The following is a 26884-nucleotide window of genomic DNA, read 5'->3' on the forward strand; positions in this document are numbered from 1 at the left end:
ATGCAATACATAAGAAAGTTTAAAGCAGCTTATTTAAAACATCTCAGATGGGAAAGGATATGCTTTGTTAGCGTTCATTATGCTTGAATTTGGGCTTTTTGTTTATTTCTGTGGCAATTTGGCACAACTATTCTTTGTCTCTTCTGATCTGATACAAGTTTTATGATGGGTCTTTATCATAGGCAATGTAAAAATATGAAATAGCTCAATATGTTCTGCTCAGCATATTCCATGCTATCCATGTGGAATTGTGCCCTTCCATCTGTCAAACAGGTGACAGCTTCACTTCACTGGCATGTCTCCAGGTCAAATGGCACAAAGTGCAAGCGGATAGTGTTTGCCTACTCAGGGTATAAGGTAAACAATTGGGTAGACATGACTTTAGTTCTTAATTACTATGTCATTAATTATAATTTGAAAATGAGCTACAACAGAATGCTTCCAGAAAATTCTACATTTCTCTTAATGAGATTCTTTTATGTCTACTTATTTTTAAAGGTGAAGATAATGAGATAGGTGATGTTGGTTTCCACTTTGAGCCAATATCTGTAAAAATTACCTGTTGCTAGGAAAAAAAAAAAAATCAAATAAGCAGAACTTACTAATAGTATTTCCAGTACTTAAAGAGGAAATCTGGAGACTGGGAATGGAGGATATTTATAGTGTTCTTTCTTCCCTGTGTCTGTGACTCTCTGTGATCTCCCCACAAAGAGGCAGTCAGCAGGTATGCTCCATCTTCTTTGAAATAATGATATATTTGAAAATATTGGATGACTAAGGGAGGTAAAATAATGTTTTGCTTGACAGAAAAGATTAATATTCTGAGCTGTTGGTTATAATATAGAAGTTGCCAAAATATGATATATGGGGTTTTTTTTTCTTGTTCTTCAGTGTTAGCTTGAACAAATAAATATTTGGAATTTCAATTTATATCTAGTTAGTTAGTTCTTAAAGTTGCTGGCTCTAGTAATCTGAAATATTGTGCAGTTCTTTCTGTGACTATTGTGAATAGAGATTGTCATAGTCTAATGCAAATTCAGTGTTAAAAATTTCAGTGCAATAGATTTCAATGCAGATGCCCTTCAAATAACCTCCATTGTTCAGGGGTGGGACAGGGAAGAATAGGTTTACATAAACAATGTATGAAATTGTTCCTGTTTCTAGAGGCCAACTCCACATGACTAACATGTAGCAGAGCAAATAAGACTCAACAAGACAAGGTGCTATCCTTTAAGCAATATTCCTTTGGGCTAATAGCATTTAAGTCTTCATTAAACCTAGGAGCTACTTCCCTACTCTTTGAAGATGGACATTAACATATAATCAGCAAGCATTCCCACACAGACATTTTCAGCAAACAACAAGCCTCCACTCTATTAAGAGGCTACTTTAGAAACAAACTTGACCCAAACTGACATCAAACCATTCTGAGCAGACCACTTTGAAATGTTATTAGTATCCTAAGCAAGCTAAAAATGTAAATCAATGAACCTAATTAATTCCTAATCAGTTATTTTAATTGAAAAGTCTTGTGAGTTTTGTCAACTGACTTTTACAGCTATGCTACAAATTCTCTTCATGCTATCTGTGTGTTAATTTCCATGATTTTCAGACAATGGAGTGATCACTTACTGTCAGGTAAGTAAAGAGACTACATTATAAAGAAAAGTTAGATGATAGTATTTCTGACACCATGATAGGTACATTTGCAGTTGAAGTTATTTCTATTTTTTGTTTAATTTTTTTTGTTTTAAATGCAATTAGTGGGTTTCCATGCTAAGAAAAACCCTATTATCTTCAGCACATTCCCTGGGATTCTGTCCGTTCTTCCAGAACTCTACCTTTGTTTCAGTTCTATGGACACAGAGAATACACTAGACTTTTTCCTGTAGATTGACTTCCAGTGTGGTTCTTTTTACTACAGTAGTTTTAATGTCACAAATACTGATTTCTGTAACATTACATCTGCCTTATTCAAAGTAGTGTAGACAGACTTCTGGCAACATAGTACTAAATATGCATATAGTATTTTCCTTAAAAAACCTGAGGTGAAACAAGAAAGAGTCAAAACCCGGTAATCTACACCATGTTTTCTGTAGCTCATTTATGGTACCATAATATTGTCTTTTTTCTTTTCTGCTACTTTTAGGAACAGTCTTCATAAAACTGAAGAAGTTACTGTCCCCCCTAGTGGGATAGCAAATGGAACTAAAATATAAAACAATGTGCTAAAAGGTGCAAGATAGCAGAAAATTGAAAACAATTATTCCTGTACCAAGCTCTCTGATGAATGATGTACTACATGGGGAGAAATAAAGAGGAGTTTAGCCTCAAAACATGAAGGGCAGAATCATGTACCCAAACACTTAAAATATATTTTGAGTCTGCTAGAGATCTTCTCAACTATTGACAATTAAACCAAAAGTCAGGTTGTTCCCTAAAATGCAATTGATTTCAGACAGGAAGCAGTTATTAAGGCATAAACCAAAAAAGCTCCTCTAAATGAATCAGTTGAATACCCCAATAAATTATCAGAGGACTCTGTGTTTCTGAAACAAACAGGGAAGGTTGAATGTGTTTCTTGGGGGGATAAGTATGTAGCAAAGACAACAGTCCAAAAATTAAGTCACATTGTCTCCTCTGACCAAAGACGACTTAATTTTTTTTCAGCCAAATTTGTTATGACCCTTGCATAAGCAATGCTCACTAACCTCCAATTGAAAAGAAAATTTCACAGCATCTAGCCTGAAATGTTTTACTAATTTAAAAAGATTTCCTACACTTACCTCCAAGTCCTATGAACTCATATACACCTGAGGTAACAATATAAAGAAGTTCCTTAAAAATTCATCTAAAAAAAAAAAAAGTTCCTTAAAAATTCAATGATTTTCCACTTAGTGTTTACTTAAAAATGATTTTGAAATAAAAGCTTCTCTTTGTTTATTTACCTAATATACTATAAAAATATTTACTAAGAGTAGTTAATGTCTCAAAGATACTGCATGTTACTTCTTTTTAAGGCATGTAGCAATCACTAAGGTGACCCAGGGCTTTGCTACCACCAAAAGGCACATTCTTCTCTTTAATGTTGAATAGTCATTCAGAGGCCAGGTACAGGTCAGATCAGCTTGCTTTTCCTGCTGAAATATAATCTTTCTTTTGTTCAGAGAAGGGCAGAACCTTCTCTTTTGGTAGCAGAGTGATCTTACATCACTTTTGATTCAACATACTACAGAGATGCTATTTGCAGTAGATGCTGAGTGATTTTAGAAATGTATTCATGTGGGCTTTCTAGTAAAATCCAATTACAGAGGAAAACCAAAACTGTATTGGCTTTTGAGCTGTCAGTGCTTTTAACAAGGAGCAATATGATTACTAAAGCAATTGGTTATGTGGAGGAGGGTGGTCAAGTACAGAAACCTTCAGCAGCAATTTTAAAGGCACAAATATTTTTTGCAATAAATATAAATCAATTTCTATTCTTCTTGTCCACATACCTACCAGTTTAAAAATGCAATGCTTGCATTGTCTTATCTATAAGATATTTACCCATATTTTTAAAAATTAAATTTATTACAAAGCAGGGAGCTTTTATGCCAGTGTAGTCTTGGAGCTGCTGTGCATGCATTAGCCATACATCCTTAAAAAAAAGTAATCATAACAAAATGCTTACAAGCTATTAACTTGAATGGCACCATTTTAGTAGAATACCCAGTCTTTACATACCCATTTCAGACATTTGAAAATCAATTGAACTTCTGAGTACTTTTGATTTTTGAGCTCAGAGTTTACATATTTAGAGAAAGCAGTCATACCTGTTTCAATCTAATTTTTAAGATAAGCTCTCCTTTCCTCAGCAAATTCTGTGTACATATTACAGCTAAATACATCTTTCCCGAACACTCCAGATGTGATGTTTTCACATGTTTCTTTTTACCATAGCCTCTTACTGGAAGCACAGTGATTCCCAGACTACCTTTCTTTTGCCTGGCTTTGTCAGACTGTTGGCTCATGGACATGCTGTTTCTGACCTAACGGAATCAGCTCTTTTTCCTTGTGTCATTTTTCAGTGATGACTCACCAGTTTGCTGAAGTTCCTGAGCATGAACTGCCACTTTGTATCATTACTACAAAGCAATATTTCTATAACACTAGTTCTCAAGGCCATCTTATTCTGTGCTTGGGATATCCTCTTTCTATATTGCCTTCCAATGTAGAATTGCCTTTTAGTTTTGTCACTAGCAGAAGTAATTAACACAGTCCTGGGTTTGTGCCAAGACCATTAATGGAAATATCAAATAACAATCCCGAGGCAGATTCACAGGGATCTTTACTAGTCAATTCCCTGTGTACCATGAACTTTACATTTTCAGAGTAACCCATTATTGCTCTTTCTTTGGGCAGTTCTGTGTATATGTTACAATTGCAATATTAAAGCCTGTCTTTTCCATCTTAACGGATGTAAGAAACCATTCATTTTAGACCAATTTAACTAGATCCTCATTTCCAAATACCTCTGTGGAAGTTCACTCCTTTGTTTGCCTTTCTGCATTTACAACTAAAAAAAAAATTCTTTCCTTTTTTAAATTTTTCACTGCAAGATCTCCATGAGCTTCACTGGGGCAATTATAATTTCATTGAGAAATTTCTTATCTCTGAGATGTAGCTGACAGATGGTGGTTCCATTAATGTTTCCTCTGGTCAAAAGTTAAAGCACTACAGGATATCCAGTTAGGTTTGAAGTTTTTCCCAATGATTTTTTTTTCCTCTGCATGTAATAACCTCCACATATTCTTACACCATAGGCTTAAAAATTGCAGACTTTCTACATGAGTTTTGACATCCTCAATTCAATTGATTTCAGTAAGTAGTCCATGTGGTGTTTCAGAGCCTGTCTTTTGGAATTTGAGAAGCTCTTTGTGTACTCTTCAGCAGAGAAATCCCTTGGAATAGCAGGATCCAAACACTAGTCACAGCCCTTGTTCTCCAGGATAACTAGGAAGCTGCCTCTTCCCATAGCGACATCTTTTTGTGGTAGTTTGTCCTTCTGAAAACATTAGAAGTCTAACCACATCTAAACCTGGTGTCAAGGAGCTTCAAGAGCAGGGCTGCTCCCTAAAGGAAGGCAAGCCAGGAGCCACTTTTGGTAACAGAGCTGGCAGAGCCTTCATCATCAAGGGCCAACCCCTAACCCAACTGAGGTGAGAAGGGCAGACCCAGAGATGGGGGCCAGGTTCAGCCAAGAGTCCAGATCCTCAGGCATGTTCGTGGTGAGGAGGCATGTCCCAGGAAGTGGATCCATAGATGAGAGTTAGGATCAGGTCACTGGACAGGTCCGTAGTGATGAGGCCAGGCTGTCAAGCCAGAAAGCCAGTCCATGGGTTGACTTCTGCATAAAAGGTTGCATTGGGTTTGTGTGGCAAGGTTTTGGTAGCGGGGGGCGTTACAGGGGTGGCTTCAGTGAGAAGCTGCTGGAAGCTTCCCCTGTGTCCAACAGAGCCAATACCAGCTGGCTCTAAGATGGACCTGCTGCTGGCCAAGGCCGAGCCAATCAGTGATAGTGGTAGCGCCTCTGGGATAACAGATTTAAGAAAGAAAAAAAGTTGCTGGGACAGACAGAAATGGCAGCTGGAGAGAGGAGTGAGAACATGTGAGAGAAACAACTCTGCAGACCCTCAGGTCAGTGAAGAAGGAGGGGGAGGAGATGCTCCAGGTGCCGGAGCAGAGATTCACCTGCAGCCCCTGGGAAGACCATGGTGAGGCAGGCTGTCCCCCTGCAGCCCATGGAGGTCCATGGTGGAGCAGATATCCACCTGCAGCCCAGGGAGGAGCCCACGCTGGAGCAGGTGGGTGCCTGAAGGAGGCTGTGACCCCATGGGAACCCTGCACTGGAGCAGGCTCCTGGCAGGACCTGTGGATCTGTGGAGAGAGGAGCCCACGGAGCAGGTTTTCTGGCAGGACTTGTGACCCCATGGGGGACCCACGCTGGAGCAGTGTGCTCCTGAAGAACTGCACGCCATGGGAAGGACCCACATTGGAGAAGTTCGTGGAGGACTGTCTCCTGTGGAAGGGACCCCACACTGGAGCAGGGAAAGAGTGTGATGAGTCCTGCCCCTGAGGAGGATGAAGTGGCAGAGACAATGTATGATGAACTGACTGTAAACCCCATTCCCCATCCCCCTGTGCCACTGGGGGGGTTGGTAGAGAATCCAGGAATGAAGTTGTGCCTGGGAAGAAGGGAGGGGTGGAGGGAAGGTGTTTTGAGATTTGGTTTTATTTCTCATTACCCTACTCTGGTTGATTGGTAATAAATTGAGTTAATTTTCCCCAAGCTGAGTCTGTTTTGCCTGTGATGGTAATTGGTGAGTGATCTCTCCTGTCCTTATCTCAACCCATAAGCTCTTTGTTATATTTTCTCTCCCCTATCCAGCTGAGGGGGGGCGGGGGGGGAGTGATAGAAGAGCTTTGGTGATCACCTGGCATTCAGCCAGGGTCAACCCACCACAAAGGTCCCTATGGCTAGACCTGGGGCTGAGCTTAAATAAACCTCCTGGCCCAAGGGTGCAAATGGACGCCCCAAGTGAGGCTTGTGGAGGCTTATAATGGCTTATTAGAGCTCTTGGGGCTCTGACACCCAGTCTGCTCCAGGAAATATCTATTATTATTTAAATGCAGTCTCACAACAAATAATAGTTTAGCCTATGCTGGTTTTTTTGATTCTTACATGTTTATTTTGCACAATTAGGGCTTGTGGTTTTATCACTCAATGGCATATTCAGTGTCACTAGTTCAGGCACAACTGCTATTCCATTATGGTTCGCTAACTCCTGCAACAGCAAACTTTACACTATCCTGCAGTAGTCCAAATTTCTGTCTGTCTCTATTTTTTATGTGTTTTAAACTATCAGCATACTGCAGAAAGAAATGGTGTATATGGATGTTTATTTATGCTTATATCTGCATTCAAATCTCTTAGCAAGCCATGGTGCCTTAGAAGGGCTTTGGAAGTAAGTTTGAGTCTTCTCTTCATGGTGGAGAGGTTTTAACTGAGTCAGATGTTCTGATTAGCATTTCCTTAACAAATCACTCACTGTATTTAGCATGCTTAATATATGTGGCATCAGATTTAGCATTCCTGTCATTTGTATGTTACTAGCTTGTAGATTAGCTGTCAAACCTAGAAATATTTATTAGTTTTTTTTTTTTAATTTTGTTATATGGCTAGTGGTGCTAGATGTGAAATTATCTTTTCCCCTTTAAAATAATGAACAGAAATTTAAAGATTATTTTGCAATGTTGGTTAAAAACATTCATATTTTATGTATACATGTGTATGTATGTGTATGTATATATGTATGCATATATATGTATGTACATATGTATATTATATATATAAAAGTTAATTTTAAAATGGGGGGCAATATAATTTTATAAAAAATATCCTAACTGGTATTTATGGTTGCTATTTATGGTATCAATGTCTGTTATTGAACACACACAAGAAGCATGATCCTAGCTGATACTTAAATTTTGTTTCAATTTTGGCGTAATTTCTACCAAACTCCCCTAGCACAATACATGTCTGCTAGCAGTGGTAGGAGTTGTGGCACCCGTTGTAAAGCTCGGTACTTGGTTCCCAAGAGAAAAAGCATTTTTTTCTATCAGTGGTATTGAAAGAAAATTGTAGTTTTGTGAGGACAGTGCACTGCTCTTCCAAATATCATTGTACAGCATCTAGAGCTGCCTGGCTGCTGCTTTTAAGATACATGGCATTTCATAAATCATGAAAATAAGTGTACTTTTGGCAAAACTACAGAGATATTTCTGATCTTTTTTGAAATACTTTGTGTATACTGATATTTTTATTTATTCTAGATTGTTTCAGATTTTCAAATTAATAGAGAGCAAAATGTTTACTAAAACCAAATACTTCAGCAAAGTTGTGAAGTGTATAAGATTAAAAAAACCCAAAACACTAAAAAACCAAAACAGCATAATAACCTTTAGCCACGTATCCAGCCTACATAGATAGGAGAGATGAGAAGATGCTGTAGACAAAACAGAAGATCTAGCAATTACATTGCTCTGGGAACCTTCTGTTCCAGCTATTTTGTAGAGATGCTGCAGAGACTCACTAATACCACTACATAAATTTTATCTTACATTTAGCTGCCAGGATGTACATCTTCAGTCCAACATGAGAGAAGTTTTGCATTTCACTGACATAGTAGTTGTGTTGCAATTGTCTTTAATTACCTTCACATCATTTTTAATGTCATGAGGTGGAATCAAAGTTCATGGCCACAGGCATGTAGGAGGAGACATGAATCAGGTCATACCTCCTCTGCATGAGTGCTATACTCTTTCAAGGAAAAAATCAGATTAAATCATTCTTACTGTCATCAAGCATTAGAAATGAATTAAAATATAATACATGGATCACAAGGAAAGAGAGTCATGTACAAAACTGTTTAGTGTGGAGATCAAGGGAAGTCTACATTATCCTTCTGTTAAAAGGAAAATTTTTTTAGTGCATTGGGATTTACTTTTAAAGGCTCAAACTGTCACTGATGTTTGATCCATTTTGATCTTGGAATAGTTTGAGTATCTCAGAGATTGAGATCCAAGTCTACGTAGTTGTTTTACAGTTGATGAAATCTGATCCACAAATGACATTGTGATACTTACACTCTAATGTTATGTTGGAGGTATAATCCAGCTGGGTCTGTGTTATATTGTGTGAAGGAGCTTTATACCACAAGTGGCAAGCAAAAGCCTATTGGATTAAAAAATCCAAACAAAAGCTGTCTTCTGCAGGACTTAACAAGGCTAGTTTTAGTCAAACTTTTCCCATGGGATTAGTCTTCCCCCCTTACTGAGGAGACAGTGCTTATCTTAATAAGTCTGCACTGTAATGTGGTGGTGTCGCATGACAGTTTGTGTCAAAGGAGGAACGATGTTGGTTGTGTTTAGCTAATCTAGTGCAACCTACCATTTCAAATGGGATTATGTATCTTTTGACTGTTTGCATAACCCTAGACATGAGTCACATTTTAAGATACAGTTTTTAAATATCTGAAATTCAGAGGCTTTTGTAGAATGAGGTTAAATAAGACTCTTCTTCTGAGTCAGTTCTAGAGGAATCAAAAAAGTGCCACCACATTCCTGAGGTGAAGGTGCTGATCTTTTGAATGTGTCCAATACAGGATGTTATTCTGGGAGAAAGAAAAATAATGATCTTCACCACATTCAAAATTAAATTAAAGACTTTGGGTTTTCTCACAATAAGCTGTTCGCACTGACACCACTTCTTGCTTGTTCTAACTCTATGCACTTTCCAACATTACTAATTTTACTGGTGGTGAGATACAGAGGGTGCTGGCCTCAGCTTCAACACCTCTGGGGTGCTGAAATGCCATGGGGGCAGGTAGTATATAAATAAGCCAGTTGATTTGTATCAGAGCTATTGCTACCTTTAAGGACTGTACTGCTATCTCAGAATTGTATCATACTCCCGTATCGCCTCGTGCCTGCCTGGGAATGCCTTCTGCATGGAGAGGGACTCCTTGGTGGACTTCCTAAATCTGCACTAAGTCAGTGAAATAAATGCTAGTGGGATTTAGGATGAGGATTGGTCTATGGTGCTGCAGGGGACCAAGGTACAAAGGTTCAAGTCTAGTTGATGTTTTACAATTTAGAGCTGAGATAAATGCGAGTGATTTAGAACGTTCAGTGTTTATGATCTCTGGGTACAAATTACCATTTCTGCCAAGTTGAAAGGTAATGCTGTGAAATGAAATACCTCTTCCAATCAAAGGGATGTTCATGTGGCAGAAATAGAGGTCTTCCATTATTCTTCCTTGTGAGTAATGGCATTTTATATAGCATGTTTTTTATAAGATATTCTTCATATAACTGGAGGTGAGTAGGCAGGGGCAGATATGTTACAGTTAATAATTCAGTCACGTCTTGCATGCCCTAATGAATATTTTGCATGAGTGCCTGTTAATTTGATATAGCAGAGAAATGAAAACGTGGCTGAAACCTGAAAGCTGCTGAGATAGTCAGAAATGTTTCAGATATATATGAGACTTTATTTTTCCTTTGGGGTAGAGTATTATAACATTTTAACTGGTGAATAAGAGACTATAAGGATCAGTAATTTGTATATTAGTAGCTTGTATACAAACGAGCAAATTACTTTATTTTTACCTTAAGTATCTGATAGAATTTGCTGCTCTTGTTCGATTGGAAAAATGTTAACCTTGAGTTTCTGGAATGGATAGAGAACAGAAATCTGTTGTTGTAATGATGTACCTTATATGATACTTGAAATTCTAAGGGAACTGTTTAAGTTGGCAATTGCAGACAAATTATGCAATACTGCAGATCAAATCTAACTTAATATGGAATGAATGGGCTGAATATTATTACCTGAAAATTACTACTGAAATAGCAACTCAGCTGATGTGTGCACAGGCAATAAAGTAATCATAGTTGTCTTTTAGTCAGTGATGCACAAGTCCTAAAGATTTTAGTAAAAATAGATATGAAACATACTTTCAAAATGTTCCATGAAGTCTCACCTTCCCCTTGAGAACAAAATGCTACATGATTACCATTTGGATTAAAAGTCATGAAGAAAATCTGATAATTTTGTAATGCAGACTAGTAACTGTCAGCATCCTATCTCCTTTGTCTGGACTAATGTTTGCTCTACATTTCAAAATGTTTGCATGGACTTTCAGATTTTCTTGTAAATTTTTAATCCAATTTGAGATGCTGGGAGAGAGCACCTTTTTTCAAGCTTTCTGAAAATGAGGTCTGTTGAAAAACACCAAACTTCTTCACCTACTAAATATATATATATATTTAAAAAATTACTTTTCCTTCAACTGATATTTAGAAAGAATGTCTCTGTCCATTTGCTTTAAGAGATTTCATTGACTGCTAGGACCTGGAATTTTTCCATTTATCTAGTCCTCTTTTACCTAGGACTAAAAAAAAGTCAGAGAAACTTCAGCTGTGTATGCAGGAGTACTTCTTTTGACAAATTTTACAGATGCACAGCTGTACACATTAGGTAGCAGAGTTGAATAGTTTTGTGACTTCAAAATAATTAACTATTTGCATCTCTGTATTAATGTGGCATTCTTATTTATGTTGCATGGCAACTTGGCTGGAATTAGCTAAAATGTATGAGAGTTATGAACCTGTAAGAGCAACGAGGAGGAGGCCCACGAAAATGGCCAAAGGGCTGGAACATCTCTCCTATGAAGAAAGGCTGACAGAGTTGGGGTTGTTCAGCCTGAAGAAGAGAAGGCTCCAGGGAAACCTTATAGCAGCCTTCAGTACTTAAAGGGGGCCTGCAAGAAAGAGAGAAACCTTTTACCAAGAACTGTAGTGACAGGACAAGAGGTAACAGTTTTAAACCGAAAGACGGTAGATTTAGGTTGGATATAAGGAAGAAATTCTTTATTGTATGAATGCTGAGACACTGGAACAGGTTGCCCAGAGACGGTGTGGATGCCCTGTCCCTGGAAGTGTTCAAGGTCAGATTGGATGGGGCTTTGAGCAACCTGGTCTAGTGAAAGATGTCCCTGCCTGTGGCAGGGGAGTTGGACTAAGTGATCTTTGAAGGTCCCTTCCAACCTAAACCCTTCTATGAAAATGTGAACTGTAAAGATAGCTGAAATACATGTTAATTAATGCTGCTTGTTTGGGTTCTCTCCAAAGCAGGTTGCAAATACCATAATTAATTGGATTTAAAAATTAAATGCCTCTGTTGAGAAGCATAGTAGTACTTATGGCATGTCCAGGTGGCTGCCTAAGGCAGGTGATTGTTTAAATGTTGTGGGCTGTGAGACATCTGGATAAGCAAGACTACAGATTATTCAGATCTGGCTGAAAGCACGAGTAGTCCTTTCAGCTGTAACTTTTTGTCATTAATACTTCACAAAATTAGTAAGACATTTAAAGATGAGAAGTGGCGCTACAGATGTGTTATATTATCTTTTGGTCACAGTCCAGTGAGACTGATGTATATAGCCTGGTCCTTGGAGATATTTGTTCTGTATCACAAAACTATGAAATCTGACCAAATTCAGTGCAGCAGACAGCCTCATCCCTGTAGAGATGGCTTGTCATCAGTCACATGGACATTGGAGATCCAGACTGACACCAATTAGCACTTCTTGTCAGGATATGTATGTACCCCATGCTTGTGTGACTCTAGCAGCAGTAGCATTACTTAATTGAGTCTGACACTCTTTTACAAAGAGGGGTGTCGTGGTTTAACCCCAGCCAGCAACTAAGCACCACGCAGCTGCTCACTCACTCCCCCCCCATCCAGTGGGATGGGGGAGAAAATTGGGAAAAATAAGTAAAACTCCTGGGTTGAGATAAGAATGGTTTAATAGAACAGAAAAGAAGAAACTAATAATGATAATGATAACACTAATGAAATGACAACAGCAATAATAAAAGGATTGGATTGTACAAATGATGCGCAGTGCAATTGCTCACCACCGGCTGAACGACACCCAGCTATTCCCTGAGCGGCGATTCCCTGCCCCCACTTCCCAGTTCCTACACTAGATGGGACGTCCCATGGTATGGAATACCCCTTTGGCCAGTTTGGGTCAGGTGCCCTGGCTGTGTCCTGTGCCAACTTCTTGTGCCCCTCCAGCTTTCTCGCTGGCTGGGCATGAGAAGCTGAAAAATCCTTGACTTTAGTCTAAACATTACTGAGGAACAACTGAAAACATCAGTGTTATCAACATTCTTTGCATACTGAACTCAAAACATAGCACTGTACCAGCTACTAGGAAGACAATTAACTCTATCCCAGCTGAAACCAGGACAAGGGGCAAACCCCAATTCTTTAGGACAGTAACTTATTGATGCCAAGTTCAGAAACTTTTATTTTTGTCTTAGACAGTGACCTTTGAGAACAATATGTTATTTAGAATTGTATAACTCCCTTCCCTTTTTTTAACCAGTCTTGTATCTTTTTGTTGGTTTTTTTCAGACTGGAACAAACGGATTGAATACAAGCCCGGTTCTGGCAGCATACCTTTGTTTCCCAGCATTCGTCTAGAAACATGTGATGGACCAGTTTCCTCAATACATACCACCATTGAATTAAAGACCAATTACATTGGAAAGGGCTGTGATCGTGAAACATACTCAGAAAAATCTCTGCAGAAATTATGTGGTATGAATATGGCTTTCAGTTGATATAATATTTTTCTAGATGAAGCGCCAATTCCTTGTGACCTGTAAGCATGCAATACCTGAACTTCGTTCAGCTCGTTCATTTTGGATTGTAGCAATGAAAATGAAGGGAGTGGTGATATTTGACTGGTGCTCCATTTTTCTTTTCCATTTCTTTTCACTCTTTTTCGTACTTCTCCCTGCTTTAATTTTTTTCTCTCCTGCTCCTCTTCCTTTCTCTATTTTTTCTCATTCCTCATTTCACCTCTTTTTCACTCTTTCTTCCCTCTGCTACTAATACTGGTGTGACAGTGTTAGTGAGATTTCAGGTATAGATTTGCCATTATAGGAAGACCATACGATTTGATGAGTATTGAATGTCTGTCTTGTGTTTCGGTTTTCCTGACTCAGCTTTCTGTTCTGCTGCTAATTACTGTGCTAGAGTAAAAACAAACAAAAAGTAAAGGAACATTTGGGGCAATCATTTGAGCAAAAATATTTAAGAAACATGAATTTCAGAAAAGAGGTATCCTGGTAAAGAAAGGTTGCCTAGTTATTTTCTTCCTTTTTCCTCCTTTTTGATAACTTGCTCTAAAAGATATAAATTAATCTTGAAAGATAGATTAAATACTTGAAGATACTGCTATATTTTTGTGACTTTAAGATTATGTGTCTGGCAAAGCAATAGCCACACATCAAGCTGTTTATCTTTTGCTTTTTGAGATCTGCTGTCTCTCCTCCTCTTCTAAAATCCCATCTTCTTAGAGACCTCATCTGATGCCCTGATGGTATGGAGCATTGATTCCCATCTTCACCAAAATGTCTCTTTGCCTGGCTCCTGTCTGAGCTACAGTAGCAAATGTACAATTTTTTTCCATTTAAATGCATGGATTTTGGTTTATGGTGCTTTGGTGTATGGCTTATATTTGCTTTGATAACCACACAATGGTGTTGCAGATATGTTAATATCAATACACTAACCTTTAAGAAATAATTTTGTAAATGAAAATTTTCAGCTAGTGTTACTAAATTATTAAAAAAGGAGAACCAATTCCCAGGGTAAAACAGTTTGCAGCTACTATTACCAATTACCTGTGGAGACTGGGAAAGTGAGGTACAGGTGAGTGGGAGTAGTGAGGTAAGCATTCTCGTAAAATCTGAATATTTTCAACCTGAAAATTGCTTAGTTAAGATTACAGAAACAATCATAATTTTAATGATGTATCTTTACCCAACTGACTGCGATCCTGGAAAAGCAGGAGAAAACCCATCTGTCAACAGTATGCATCTTCATTGTGTTAATGACATTAAAAGTGAGAGGTTGAGCAAGGTTCTGTGACCTATCGGGGACTTGATTTCATAAAATACTAGCATTTTAATAAAAATAAATATGTTATAGATAAAGTCAAGTACTTTTGCCTCCTCTAAGAACCTGTATTGGCAGCAAAAAGAATATTGCTTTATGCCTGTTGCAGACCTGAACTGCAAATGGCGCAATCGTTCAGAGCAGATCACTACGTACAAGATCTAAATGACCAAATGATTACATTGACATAAAACACCAATAGCAACTATATCCAACAATGTTATCATTTTAAGTTTAGGACTGAAAGTAGGTACCTTCTGCTGGTGTAAAAATCCTTGGTTGAGGAAGGTTGTGAAAAGTCTGTGGGGTTCAGTTTGTAGAGAATGGCTTGACTACCTTACCTGCTGACACTTAAGCAGCAGAGAAGAGAATTTCAAGACTTTCTCTTTTTTTTCTGAATAAACTAGATGTTTCTCAATACTACTCCAATATTAATTCATTGTCTGCGCCATGTGTAAGTTGAAGCTGGTAAAAAGCAGAATGATCACAAACATTTCAGCAGGTCTGTCAATGCCATTATAGTAGTTGCAGGCAGCCTTTGAGCAGGTGGACAGATGTACTGTCTAACATTACTGCTGAACTTCCAGTTTTTACTCAGCACATCTATGAAGGAACAGAATGAAAAGCACTTGAAAAAAATAAATAGAATGTAAAAACTATATGTAAGTGGGGCAGGAAATTCTCATTGCTGAAAGAATATTTTTTTTGTCCAAGGTTTCCATATCTTCACAGAGAATAGGCAGGGTAGAAACTTGTAATAGGACTTTGATAAAAAGGTTGTAAATGACAATGAACTTTACATCAGAATTGCATTTGGACTGGCTTACACTTTGGTATTTAGTTTTTATTACCATCTTTAATGTAGAGAGAACTCTTATGGAAGCAAGTTAAATTATTTCTGGATATCGGTTTTCTCCCAGAAGTAACCTTATTGTATCTAAGGATCGGATGAATAAATTCTTTGAAAAGGAAGAAAACACTGAGGGTTTTTTCTACCAGTAAAGCACTGTGCGATTGCAGAGAGTGCAGAACTGAGTGATCACATACAAATATCCATTTGCGCCACATAAAATGGAAGATTGTCTCTCTATAATTAAGGACCGAGTTTATAAATCCTATACTCATTTCTTCATTTATCTGCTGGAAATCTAGAGAATTCAGATGCTAAGGACAGTGCATTAAAATTCATTTTTTATATGACTGATGGTTTAAGTCTGCTTTTCAATAACCCAGTGATTTGCACTCACTTTGACAGTCAAGATGGGCAGTCAAATTACAGTTAAGTAATTTTAAAGTCAAGGAGTTTTACTGTTGTGTCTCACAGCATTTTAGCAAGCATTTTTTCACCCTGTCATCTGACAATAATAAAAAATAAAGAATGTATAAAAAACACAATTTGGAGTGCAAAAACATATCCAGAATAAATCTCACTAAAAAAAAATCAGTTAAGGAGCCTAGAATATGGTGGAAAGATGGCTATGGTGCTGTCTTCTTTCCCTCTAAATGTAGATAAAATAGAAAATAATGGGATTGCTAATTCTCACACATGGCAAACAGGAAACTGAAGTATGGAGATGCTGAGTATCAGATTCAAGGCCATGCTCCAGCTAAGAGGGTAGATCCTGCCCTCTCTCCTTTATCCTGGGTTGTGTAGTTTTGCAGGAGGCTTAAAGAAAGTTGTTGATCTGATTGAAAAATAATCATTTGGGCTTGGTTTTATCTGGAAGGTTAGCTTCCAGCTAAGCCACCAGTCTGGTCCAATTCAGCAAGCAGTGTCAGTATGTGGTTATCCTGGCACAAAGTCTGCAGCACAAACATGCAGGGTGGGGAGAGGAGGTGGGGCCAACTCCGTAAGCTGCTTGTGAAAACAAGCACTTTAATATGCAAGGTGTACCTCAGGGGTCTCAGTCAAAAACTGTGCTTAATGCAGTGGCTCCTGCATCGTTCTGGAAACATTTTAGAAGAAAAGGGCATCAGCCACTACATTTTGGAAGGGTACTGATCCAGTAGCATGATAAGACTCTTCTGGGAACACCTCCGGATACATCCTGTTTGTATTGCTCCAGGTCTGTGTATGTACATGGCTGAGCAGCTTGGGATGCTGGTTGGATTTATTAGGATCGAAACAGTATGATTTCTTCCAGCTAAATCTCCCAAGCACATAATCCAATAGTTGTTCTCAGGGCAGGATTAACACATGCTAACAGGATGAGGTTCCAAAGTAACCCATAAATCTCCATAAAAATATGGGCAGATAAAGTAGAACCTGTTGAGCTTGGTACTGATTACCCAAATGCTCTTACACAAGCCTGACCTTCAGTTGGGAAAATAAGGTAGTTTACTTGAGTATCTTGCTGAATCAGAGTTTAACAAGCAATATGAGAGACTTCCATTTTGGAGTTTTTCCACAGATTCATTCCAGTGGAAAAAACAGATCTTTCCAAATAGAGAGAGGGAAGCATGAAGCTGCTTCTTTCAGCCCATAATTTACCCAATATAAGCATGTGCCCATTTAAAAGCATATTTCCTTTGATATACATCACGGTGCAAGCAATTTCTGTTCGTTCTGTAAGTTTAAAAAATCATCATAAAGATTAACAGAAAAGGAAATTGATTGAGAAAATTATGGTTCTACTTAATGTCCTGTGCAAGTAATTTTATTTTTTAGTGGCTTGAATTAAGAAAAAAATAGAAAGTTTATCACAGATTGTGCCATCTAGATAAATTGATTTTGATGTATTCCTGTTGATAACACCTGTGTATTAAGCAGTGCAGTGTGGTGTATTATCCAGAATTACAATTTATAAAATAAATACATCTTGTCTCTGTGCTCAAATTCTAAATATGTAAGTGTTAGGTTTGATATTACTATCACTTCAAAATAACATCATTTTACTGTAATAAATTTTGGGGAATTGTCTAAGAAATTCAGTTACTGAATTATATGAATGTTTTCATATAATATAATGATAATTATAATACTTTTAAAAAAAATCCCTAGGGTACAATTCCATACATTCTTGGCTTAAAATTCTACACTGCTGCAGAGAGTTGGGATCTATTTTTCTCTCCTTGGATGCTGAAGGAGGCTGGGATAACTTACTAGTGTGGGATTTTTTATGCAGTTGCGGTTTGTTCACCATATTCTTACTTGACAAAGCATCAACAAGAATACAAAGAGTGTTTGTGCTTTTTACTCTGGGAAGCATACCTTCTGCTAAATGATATCTTTCAGCAGCTAAGTAAAGGCTTTGGTTAGCTCATTACATGTTTTTAAATGTGACAATTGTTAAGCTGTAACAAAACACAGAGCTCTAAAGAATTGTGCTATTTTATCAGATCTTGGCACCACAGTGTTTTCCATTTCTGTTTTTTTGTTTTTCCCAATTCTAACAGCTACTGTGTAGCTGGGAACCACTTTGTTAATGATTTACTTTTGGGTTGGAGGAGGGGGCTGCTAATCTGAATTGTGACTACCACTTAAAAGTCTTAGATCTATCATTAGACAAGAACACATGGAGTTACAACCATCACTTATCTGCCAGAAGCCGGCATAAAAGTGATATATGTTTTAGGGTGAATACTCTGTATGTATTGACATTCATACTAACATTATCGTGAATATCCATGGATGTCTACTGGATATTAGGTGACATGTCCTAGATTCATCCCACTGTACTGTATTTTGCAACACATCACCCCCACATATCGTGTATATCTATGCTATCAAGGAGGGAAGATACAAAGCTTCCCAGCTGGATGGAGAGAATTTGGTTTTAGTCTTAGCAGTTCTCGAAATAACTGAAGAAATGTCATTAATGAGTTTTAGAAAATAATGAGAAGTTTCAAGAAAGATAACTTTAAAATATTTTCTGTAGTTTTCTGTGCAATGCATTTAATCTAGATAACTCCTACTGGCTTACTGTGGTTGGTATTTTATAATGTGTATGTGATTTGACAGTGAAGTTAGTAGGACAATTTGGGTAGTAAAAATAATCTAAAGAGCGTGACTCAGAACCCTGGCCTATATTAAATTAATCTTCACAGCTTTTTCATTAGTCTCTCATCATGTTATTCATTATATGTCATTTGCAGGAGCTTCTTCAGGTGCCATTGACCTGTTACCATCTCCCAGTGCAACAACTAACTGGACAGCTGGGCTTGTCATGGATAACAATGACATGATTTTTAAATTTGATGGAAAGCAAGGAGCCAAAATCCCAGATGGAATAGTCCCAAAGAATTTAACTGATCATTTCACCATCACTCTGTGGATGAAACATGGACCTAGTCCAGGATTAAGAGCTGAGAAGGAGACTATTCTCTGCAACTCTGACAAGACAGGTGAGTCTGTGTATTGAAAAAACGTTAGGCAAAGGGCATAACAAAGTTAGTAGAGTGTTACCATCTCTTCTCATTTAATTTGGTTGGAAAAAAAAGTTACTAAGCACAGATGGTGCCACTCTAAGCATTGCTGACTTGATAGCTTATTGAGGGGACTGATGTCTACCTTAGTTTCAACACTGGTTCTCTTCTTGGATAATCTCTGTGAACATGTCTGTAGATTTTTCAGGAATTGGTTGATAAAATAATTAAATTAGGTTTACTTTTTTTTATTATTTAGATTGGGAAAAACATTTCTAATTCTTCACTGAAACTAGTTAGATTAAGTATTGATTTGGATTTTATTTATTAGTTTGGACATAACACTTCCATAAACAAAACTAATGCAGCATAATTCAGGAAGATGGTTACCATATGTGGCTTCCCAGAGAAACATAATCATCTATGATATTGAGAAAGGTCAATTATTTTGGATTTTTTTATCTGGTTTTTTTTTGTCTTTTAGCTGTATATTGCTTTCAGACACAATCATCTAAAAAAAAAAAAAAGGGTTGCTGATAGTTCAGATCACTGATCTTGTTGGTCCCTCCTTTCAGAGATGAACCGACATCACTATGCCCTGTACGTGCACAACTGCCGATTAGTATTTCTGTTGCGCAAAGACTTTGATCAGGCTGACACCTTTCGTCCTGCGGAGTTCCACTGGAAACTGGATCAGGTACCTGTGGTTTTCTCTTACCTGTAACCCATCCTTCTCTTCATCCCCTTTAGAAATCATAGAGAAGGACTCAAATCCTAGGGTAACTGCTTTGGGAAATTGGAAATCTACTGCAATTATGTTGCAACTTGTAACTGTTATGACTCTAATTGGGATCCACATAAAAAAAAGATGAATGAGTTAACTTGATTGAGCCATTTTATACAGTAGGTTTTTTAATTGAGTCATTTTAAACAGTAAGTAGAGGTTTATATCCTTCAGCAATGGATAGAGACATGACATTGCATATAGTTCCCTAAAAGTTTTCCATTTATCATTAAAAAAAATATATACTTTATCGGCACAATGGAAGTGATGGAAACCTTTTTAATAAAGAGTATGCCGACACACAGAAAGGCATTTGTAATATACTGTAAATCTAATCTGCAGAATTTTATTTTCATCTGCTGTGCCGTATGTAATTTCTCCTTATTATGAAGAGTATATAGCAAAGGAATTATTATTAAAGAGATAAGAGTTGCCTTTCATAGATTTATTAATTCTAAATAGGATAAGGATCATTTGGATGAAAGAAGAAGGACTTCAGCAAAATAGTATTTTCTCAAAGCAAGTTTCTTCATGTCTTTGAGTCAAAATTATGATATTGAAGGTGTAGATATAGGAATGGTTACTTTCCTAATTCACCTTCAATATGCATATAAAAAGATTATCTTTGTTGTGATTATCAGATGAATGTGTTAAGAAATCATTAACCAGTTTGGAAGCAGTTTCTGCTGTACTTGATATGAGATCTTACAGTGTTTAGAGAGGGGAAAATTTACATTAAATCATATTGAAGATTACAAGTCATAAGTAACTGATGTCACCTCAGATAATGCTGTTCTGAGTGCTGAAAATGGATTTGTATTTCTAAACTGTATACTAAGCATCTAAATTAATGACAATATAAAGTTTATGTAAAGTATTTTGACTTTGAAATTTGAAAGCATTCAACTTCAATATCCTTACAATGAGAAAGGACCAATGTCCTCTCAGTAAATGAAATTTTTGTGTAACTCCTATAACTTAGCCATGACAAAATACTGAAAAATATACTGTCAAAGATAATTTTCCATTCACGGGGGATGTATTTGATTGTGTGAAAGAACTTTTTCATCTCTACTGCCATCTACAATTACTTTTTTCTTACTCTACTTTCTCCACATCATTTCTATACTTTAAAAAAAACAACAGGAAAATGGCATAAAATGGAAAGTACAGAAATGCTAACATCTTTCTGATTATTTTTTTCTTTCTTATATCACAAAAAATCCAGTGTATCCTGAACTATTGTTTTTTCTTATCAAGCAAATTTTGTGTATGATTAGCATCCATGTTATTGATGAGCAACATATATTCTTTACACTTCTATTCTGACACTATCATTTCCTTGCAGAAAGTGCTGCTCATCTCAGAAATCTACTTCTGGATGGTCTATTGATTTGGGAAATGTGTATGAATTTGAGGGTTCTTTGTTTCAAAGCAACATGCTAAGACTGTGTGTATCTAACTAGTTAAGTGCAAGTGCCATTTTTTCTCTAACAAGGAATAAAGAATACCTTGGGCAAGTCTACAGATTTTGTCTGAAATTAATAAACCTAGAATTGCACCAGCAGACAACATCTCACATCTTCAGCTAGACATTTAAGTAGAATCCTAAATATCTGGTGACAGGAACTCATTGTTTGTGATGTAAATCCTAAAGGAACCCAAGGATTTCAACTTAGGGATAACTGAATAAGTCCTTGGAGATATTTTGAGATTTAATCGAGTGTACTCTGAGTTATGTTTCTGGAGAGAAGTTATTTTGTTGAAGCTATCTCAGCAAGAGCATATACTAAAGGCAGTCCAAAGGACTGCTTGACATATTAATTTTTTTATTTCTACTGTTTGGTTCTAAACTGTATTATTTCACTATCTGCCAATAATTATTTGTGTAACCTAAAATATGCTCCCAAATTGTAGCACTACAGAAAAGTTGAGCTGCAGTTGGGCACTGAAGGGAGAACCTTCCTAACTAGTATGGAAAACTCCTATATGATGGAAACTAGAGATAGAAAAGATCTTTTAGCTCACATCATTAATTTCCTTTCATTCAGCTACTGTCAATTCATTTCCACAGTATATTTTCAACTGCTCTTTCTAGCTGAAAAAGAATGTAAGATTAAAGTATAAATAAAGTTTGTTATGGGTTGTGTGACTAGACTTCCATGATGATTAATTTATATTGTCATGGTGATACTGTTGTAAGTTTTGTCATGAAGGGACCTGGTAAAGATTGCTTCTTTACCTCTTCTTCAAAGCTCCATCTGGCCCATATGGTGGAGTAAATTAAAAGAAACTGAAAATAAAACACACGTGAATAATGGGCTGGTAAGGAACTTGCATGGTATTGAAGACAAAGCAGTTGGAAATTTTCACTTCAAAGTAGCAAAATTATGCCAGCTTCTAAATAACTACCTGGAGTGGTCTACCTTAGAAAGCACAGGATATTTTAAAACCACATCAAAAAGCAAGTTAGCGTCCCACTACAAACTCCTCTGGATCTCAATATGAAAAGAAGTTAGGGCTAGATTTTCACAAGTAGATTAAGTGCTGTAGACACTTCTGAAAATCCTGCTAGTTGAATATTTGCATATTTAGATACTGAAATACCTCTGGAAATCTCACCTTTGGAACTGTTCATTCTTTAGTGGCATACCCTCAGATTCCTTTTTTTTTTTTTAAGAAAAGTATGGGAATTAAGCTGTACCTAACTGTTGTACAGTTTCTCACCACCTGCACTGCACTGTGATATGGGATGCTGTAGACGCCATTGCATGTATGACTGGAAGAACTTCAAGGGTTGGTACCAAGCACAGCCATAGTAGAGTAAAATGTGGCAGAGTACTTTATTGATTAGCTCACTTTATGATTGTGACAACAATCTGTAGCTTGTTTTTTTCTGAGAGGAATCTTGTGACCTTGGAATAGAGTGAAGCACAAACTAGTGAAGTCATTTATCATTCTTACCGCAGAGTAGTAAAATTTGTTATACCAGCTGCTTTGGGCTCTACCTAGTCCTCAAGAATACTCATTCTTTCAAGGCACTGACCAAGAATATGAGTTTATTGTAATTCCAAATTTAATTTAATTTTCTAGATCTTGTTTCTGTGGCAGGTGGGCGTGGCACACATCTTAGTTGCAGACTCCATTCCTGGCTGAATACAAGGAGTCACATAACATTTTATATAGCTGCACCTGAGCAGCGCATCTGAAACCTTGTGATACATGCAGCCATCATAAGTGTCACGAATAGCAAGCGTCTGAAACCTCCACACAGTAGTGGCTGCCAAGTTAGCTCTGGGAAGACTGTGTCTTTAAGTTAGGTCTTAGACCTAAGGATTTATTCTCAGTATGGCTTTCAGTATATTTAGCCCTATTTGCTACTTTACACTTAATGGACTTTGCTAAGCTAATTTTTTACTTATTGTGCTAAGGATGCATGACCTGAGAGTGTCATAATCCTGGGCATATGTGCCTATAGTATTGAACTGCTAACACATGAGATGATTATGTCTGCAAAACGTGCTAATAATCAGAGGTAACAGACTTTAGAATGAAGGTATCCTTGTTACTTACAAAACACACAGGGAAAAAAGAAATTGATATAGTTTGGTTTTTCCCCCCACTTTCATCCTTTTGGAAATTAACTATCTTAGTTGTGAGATAATCCATTAGTAGTAATCTGGAAGAAAAGGTATGGAAGGAACCATGTTAAAGAAAATCAGTATCAAGTCTATAATGCATGCTGGGTAATAAAAACTGCATGGTTTTCCCAAACAACTGCAACAGATGCCCAATTAGAGGTGTCTCCTTCCTTTTACTTATTCCCATTTCCTTGGAAGTGCAGGTGTTTCCTTTGTTTCAGAATCCTGACCTTTTTTTCACCTTTTTTCTGAGTTTCCCATGCAAAGGTTTAAATTGTGTATCATGATGTGCTTGTCAACTTTTTTATCATTTCTTTTCTCATACTTAACTATAAGACACTCTTAAACCTGAGAACCTATTATGAAAAGTTTTGTCACCAAAGTCAGTAAAAGGCACCTAAATCATCATCTAATTGTCTCAAATGGGTAGGAACATAGATGTGATTTTAAGTGAATTATTTAGGCAGCTAAATATAAATTTGGACCATATAAGAATAACATATGAAATATAAAAACTTTTTCTTCATTTTTCTTGGAAAGCTGTGATAAGTTATTTTAGGGTTCCCTACTATTGGGATGCTCATATGCATATACGCTTATCTTGTGGACATGTGACTGGTTTTAAGAAAATGATCAGATTGTACAGCCTCTTGTTGCACACGGGAAATAACGGCATGTGAGATGGGTCTGGTAAGGGCCTGAGCTTTCTATCTCCATACAGCACAAAAGTACCCTTGGAGACTTGGGAGTTGGTGAACATCTTAACTTACATCTCTGATCATGTTTCCCTTCAGCCACTGGTGCTATGTCCAGCCTTGTAAAATTCCTTGATGCAGGTATGCCAGGACTGCAAAAGAGATCAGTTTATAATGAGACTATGTACATTAGAAATGGAGGTCTGTTGAAATCAGTGGGAAAATGTTCATTGATTTTAACAAGGGCAGAATTTCACCCTAGAGATGTTAAAAAAAAAAAAAAAAAATCAAGTCTTCTCATTTCTTTTTCTTTCGATGCAAAGATATTTCCAAAAGCACTTCAGGGACCTCTGTTAGCAACTCTGTTGTAAAAGTCCGAACTAGTGCCCCTTCCTCTCATTGTCATCCACAGGAAAAACCTCTTTTGATCCTCGAATTTCTGCCATAAGAAGTGACAATTCTTGTGTGTTCCCCATTTCTGGTTATTTAGTGAGAACTCTCTCCCTCAATTTCTGTCCATTTTAACTGCTGTTTTCTATAACCTGCACAGAACCAAATAAAAATAATAGTTTGAGTAATGAACCAAGGCATTCAAGCCTTTGGTGACAGTGGAAAACATAACATTAAATAGGACAATGCACAGTGTATTTCACACTCTGTTCATCATGGATATTAAGTTTCTCGTACTAATATTGAGGGCAATCAAGCCAAGAGGTATTTTTCCTTCCACTAAATCAATAGAATAAGAATACTTCTTTGAGTGGGAGAAGGGATCTTAGCCATGGATGAACATTTTTTTTAATCTACTTGTTTTTATTCACAATAGGAAATTATTTTCTGTTTTATACCCATGTTATCATACTGAAAATAGTCTTCCAGCCCACAAGCAAAATTGGTATTGAACCCGTTAAAAAACAGGGAATGCACTGCATGATCTGGAGTCATTCTAAGTCAGCAAAAAAGTGATAAACGTATAGAAAGTTATTGTTTGTTTTTTAAGATGAGATAAATTGCTTTGAATAATCCAAAATAAGCCTGTAGTGCTTTTCATTGTAGAAAAGCCCTGAACAATTATTTTCATTATAGGAACTAGAGAAGGAGGTTTAGATAAATCTGAATATGATGCATTCTACCTCTTTGTGTGCACATAGATGCTGAAGGATCAAGGCAAGGCCTTCCGTTGGCATTTAAGACCTTCACTGACCACACACAATAGGGTCTTCTACCTGTAGAAAGCAGTCTTGTCCAGTCAAGCCCTTCATTCCCATTTACTTTTTAAAATAAGCTACTGTGTAAGGACACAATAGAGCAGGAACTGACTTTCGAAGAAATGTATGTTACATGGTAAGAGGGCAAAACAAAAGGGATTTGGTATCTGGACTTTTTCTTAGTTAAATTAGCTATTTCCATTAAATTACAACATTTATGAGTGAAAGTTCTTCTTATATGCTGGATTTTTAGAAATTGGTTGATTTTGTGCATCTAGTTTTGAGAAGACAATCATTCACATTATGAAAGCCCTAGGTGCCCGCCTCCTTGAGAGACTCAGAGAGAAAAAAAAAAAAGAGTAATATATATATGGAAAGAACATAGTATTCTCAGTCCTAGAGGGTTAAGGGTATACAGGAGAGATAGAATGGTGCAAGCTTCCATCATCTCTGTGCACTGAAGTTCACTTCTAGATGAAAGACCTCAGGCTTGTCAGTCCCATGCTTTCCAACATGATCCCCTATTGAAAGTTAACTTTTTTTTTATGATAGTGTTTAGTTGTTCATTTTTACTTGAAGCTCAGAAGAGTTTCTTATGCTCTTAATCGCTTATTTTACAAATTGGTATGCAGACCTGCACTGCTCTATGCATACCTCTTTAATAAAACAACAGAAAGGAGTTAGGTGGTTTTTTTACAGAGCCAGTAAAAAATAAATCATAAATGAATTATGCTAATCCTGCAACAGAGATGAAATAATTCCAAGACTTTAAAAGTCTTTGCAGCATCCACGGCATCCCAAGTGTCTTACGTTATAGCCTTGTCTATTCTGACACAGTTTATTTACCAGTTTCCATCCTTAAATGCTATTTTGACAAATTTTTATACAGCATCTTGCTTCAAAACAGCTTTTGCTAGCACAAGGACAAGTCAGCAGTGCTGATAAATGCTGAAAATACTCTTTGAGATTCCAGTTGAAAGAAGCTTGTTTAATACAGATTTTTAATGCAACTGCAATATCACTGCTAATAACAAAATCTTGACAAACAAATCATAATGGCTGGCAAGAACTTGCTTTGTGACATACAAAAATTCCTTTGGGCCATCTCTGAAGTATTCCCTATAAATTGGCCTGGTTTTGTGCATTTCTGATTTCTGCAGTCCAGCCCAGTGTGAAATGCAGTGACTGCTCTGTGCTTCTTTAAAACTTCTATGACCCTTAATGAGCAACTGAGCTGCCTGCAGAAAATATTTTATAATTTATCTATTTGCATTTACTTGAAATTATTTGGACATGTTTTTCTGTATTTGTATTCTGCATTTTGCAGTTTTGTCATTTTTCTGAACATGACAGTTTTATTACTGTCGCGCTTTCCCATCGCGACAATCTAGGAGTCACGATGCATCGCCAGGGACTCACCCTGGGGAGAAACGGACCAACACAGATACTGTGGATCAAGTGATTTCTCCGTTTATTTGCTGCGTAACACTCGGTTATATACCATAACCATGCGCAAACCATCTACTGATTGGTTAACATGTGCTGTTCACACGCCTAAAGCAACAGTTTCATTGGATAAGGTCTTCTGATCACGCGAATGATTCCTCCTG

General features: G+C 37.1%; 1 protein-coding gene across 1 annotated transcript in view; it reads left to right on the plus strand.

The window, feature by feature from the left end:
- Positions 1-26884, plus strand: part of CLSTN2 (calsyntenin 2) — a 232763-nt gene that overhangs the window by 152001 nt on the left and 53878 nt on the right. Inside the window, exons 6-8 of the mRNA XM_010568410.1 lie at positions 13031-13216; positions 18677-18925; positions 19522-19643. Coding sequence (XP_010566712.1) covers positions 13031-13216; positions 18677-18925; positions 19522-19643 — 557 coding nt within the window. The remainder of the gene's footprint in view (positions 1-13030; positions 13217-18676; positions 18926-19521; positions 19644-26884) is intronic.

Source organism: Haliaeetus leucocephalus, unplaced genomic scaffold, assembly GCF_000737465.1.
Source record: "Haliaeetus leucocephalus isolate CR32 unplaced genomic scaffold, Haliaeetus_leucocephalus-4.0 Scaffold240, whole genome shotgun sequence".
Lineage (NCBI taxonomy): Eukaryota > Metazoa > Chordata > Aves > Accipitriformes > Accipitridae > Haliaeetus > Haliaeetus leucocephalus.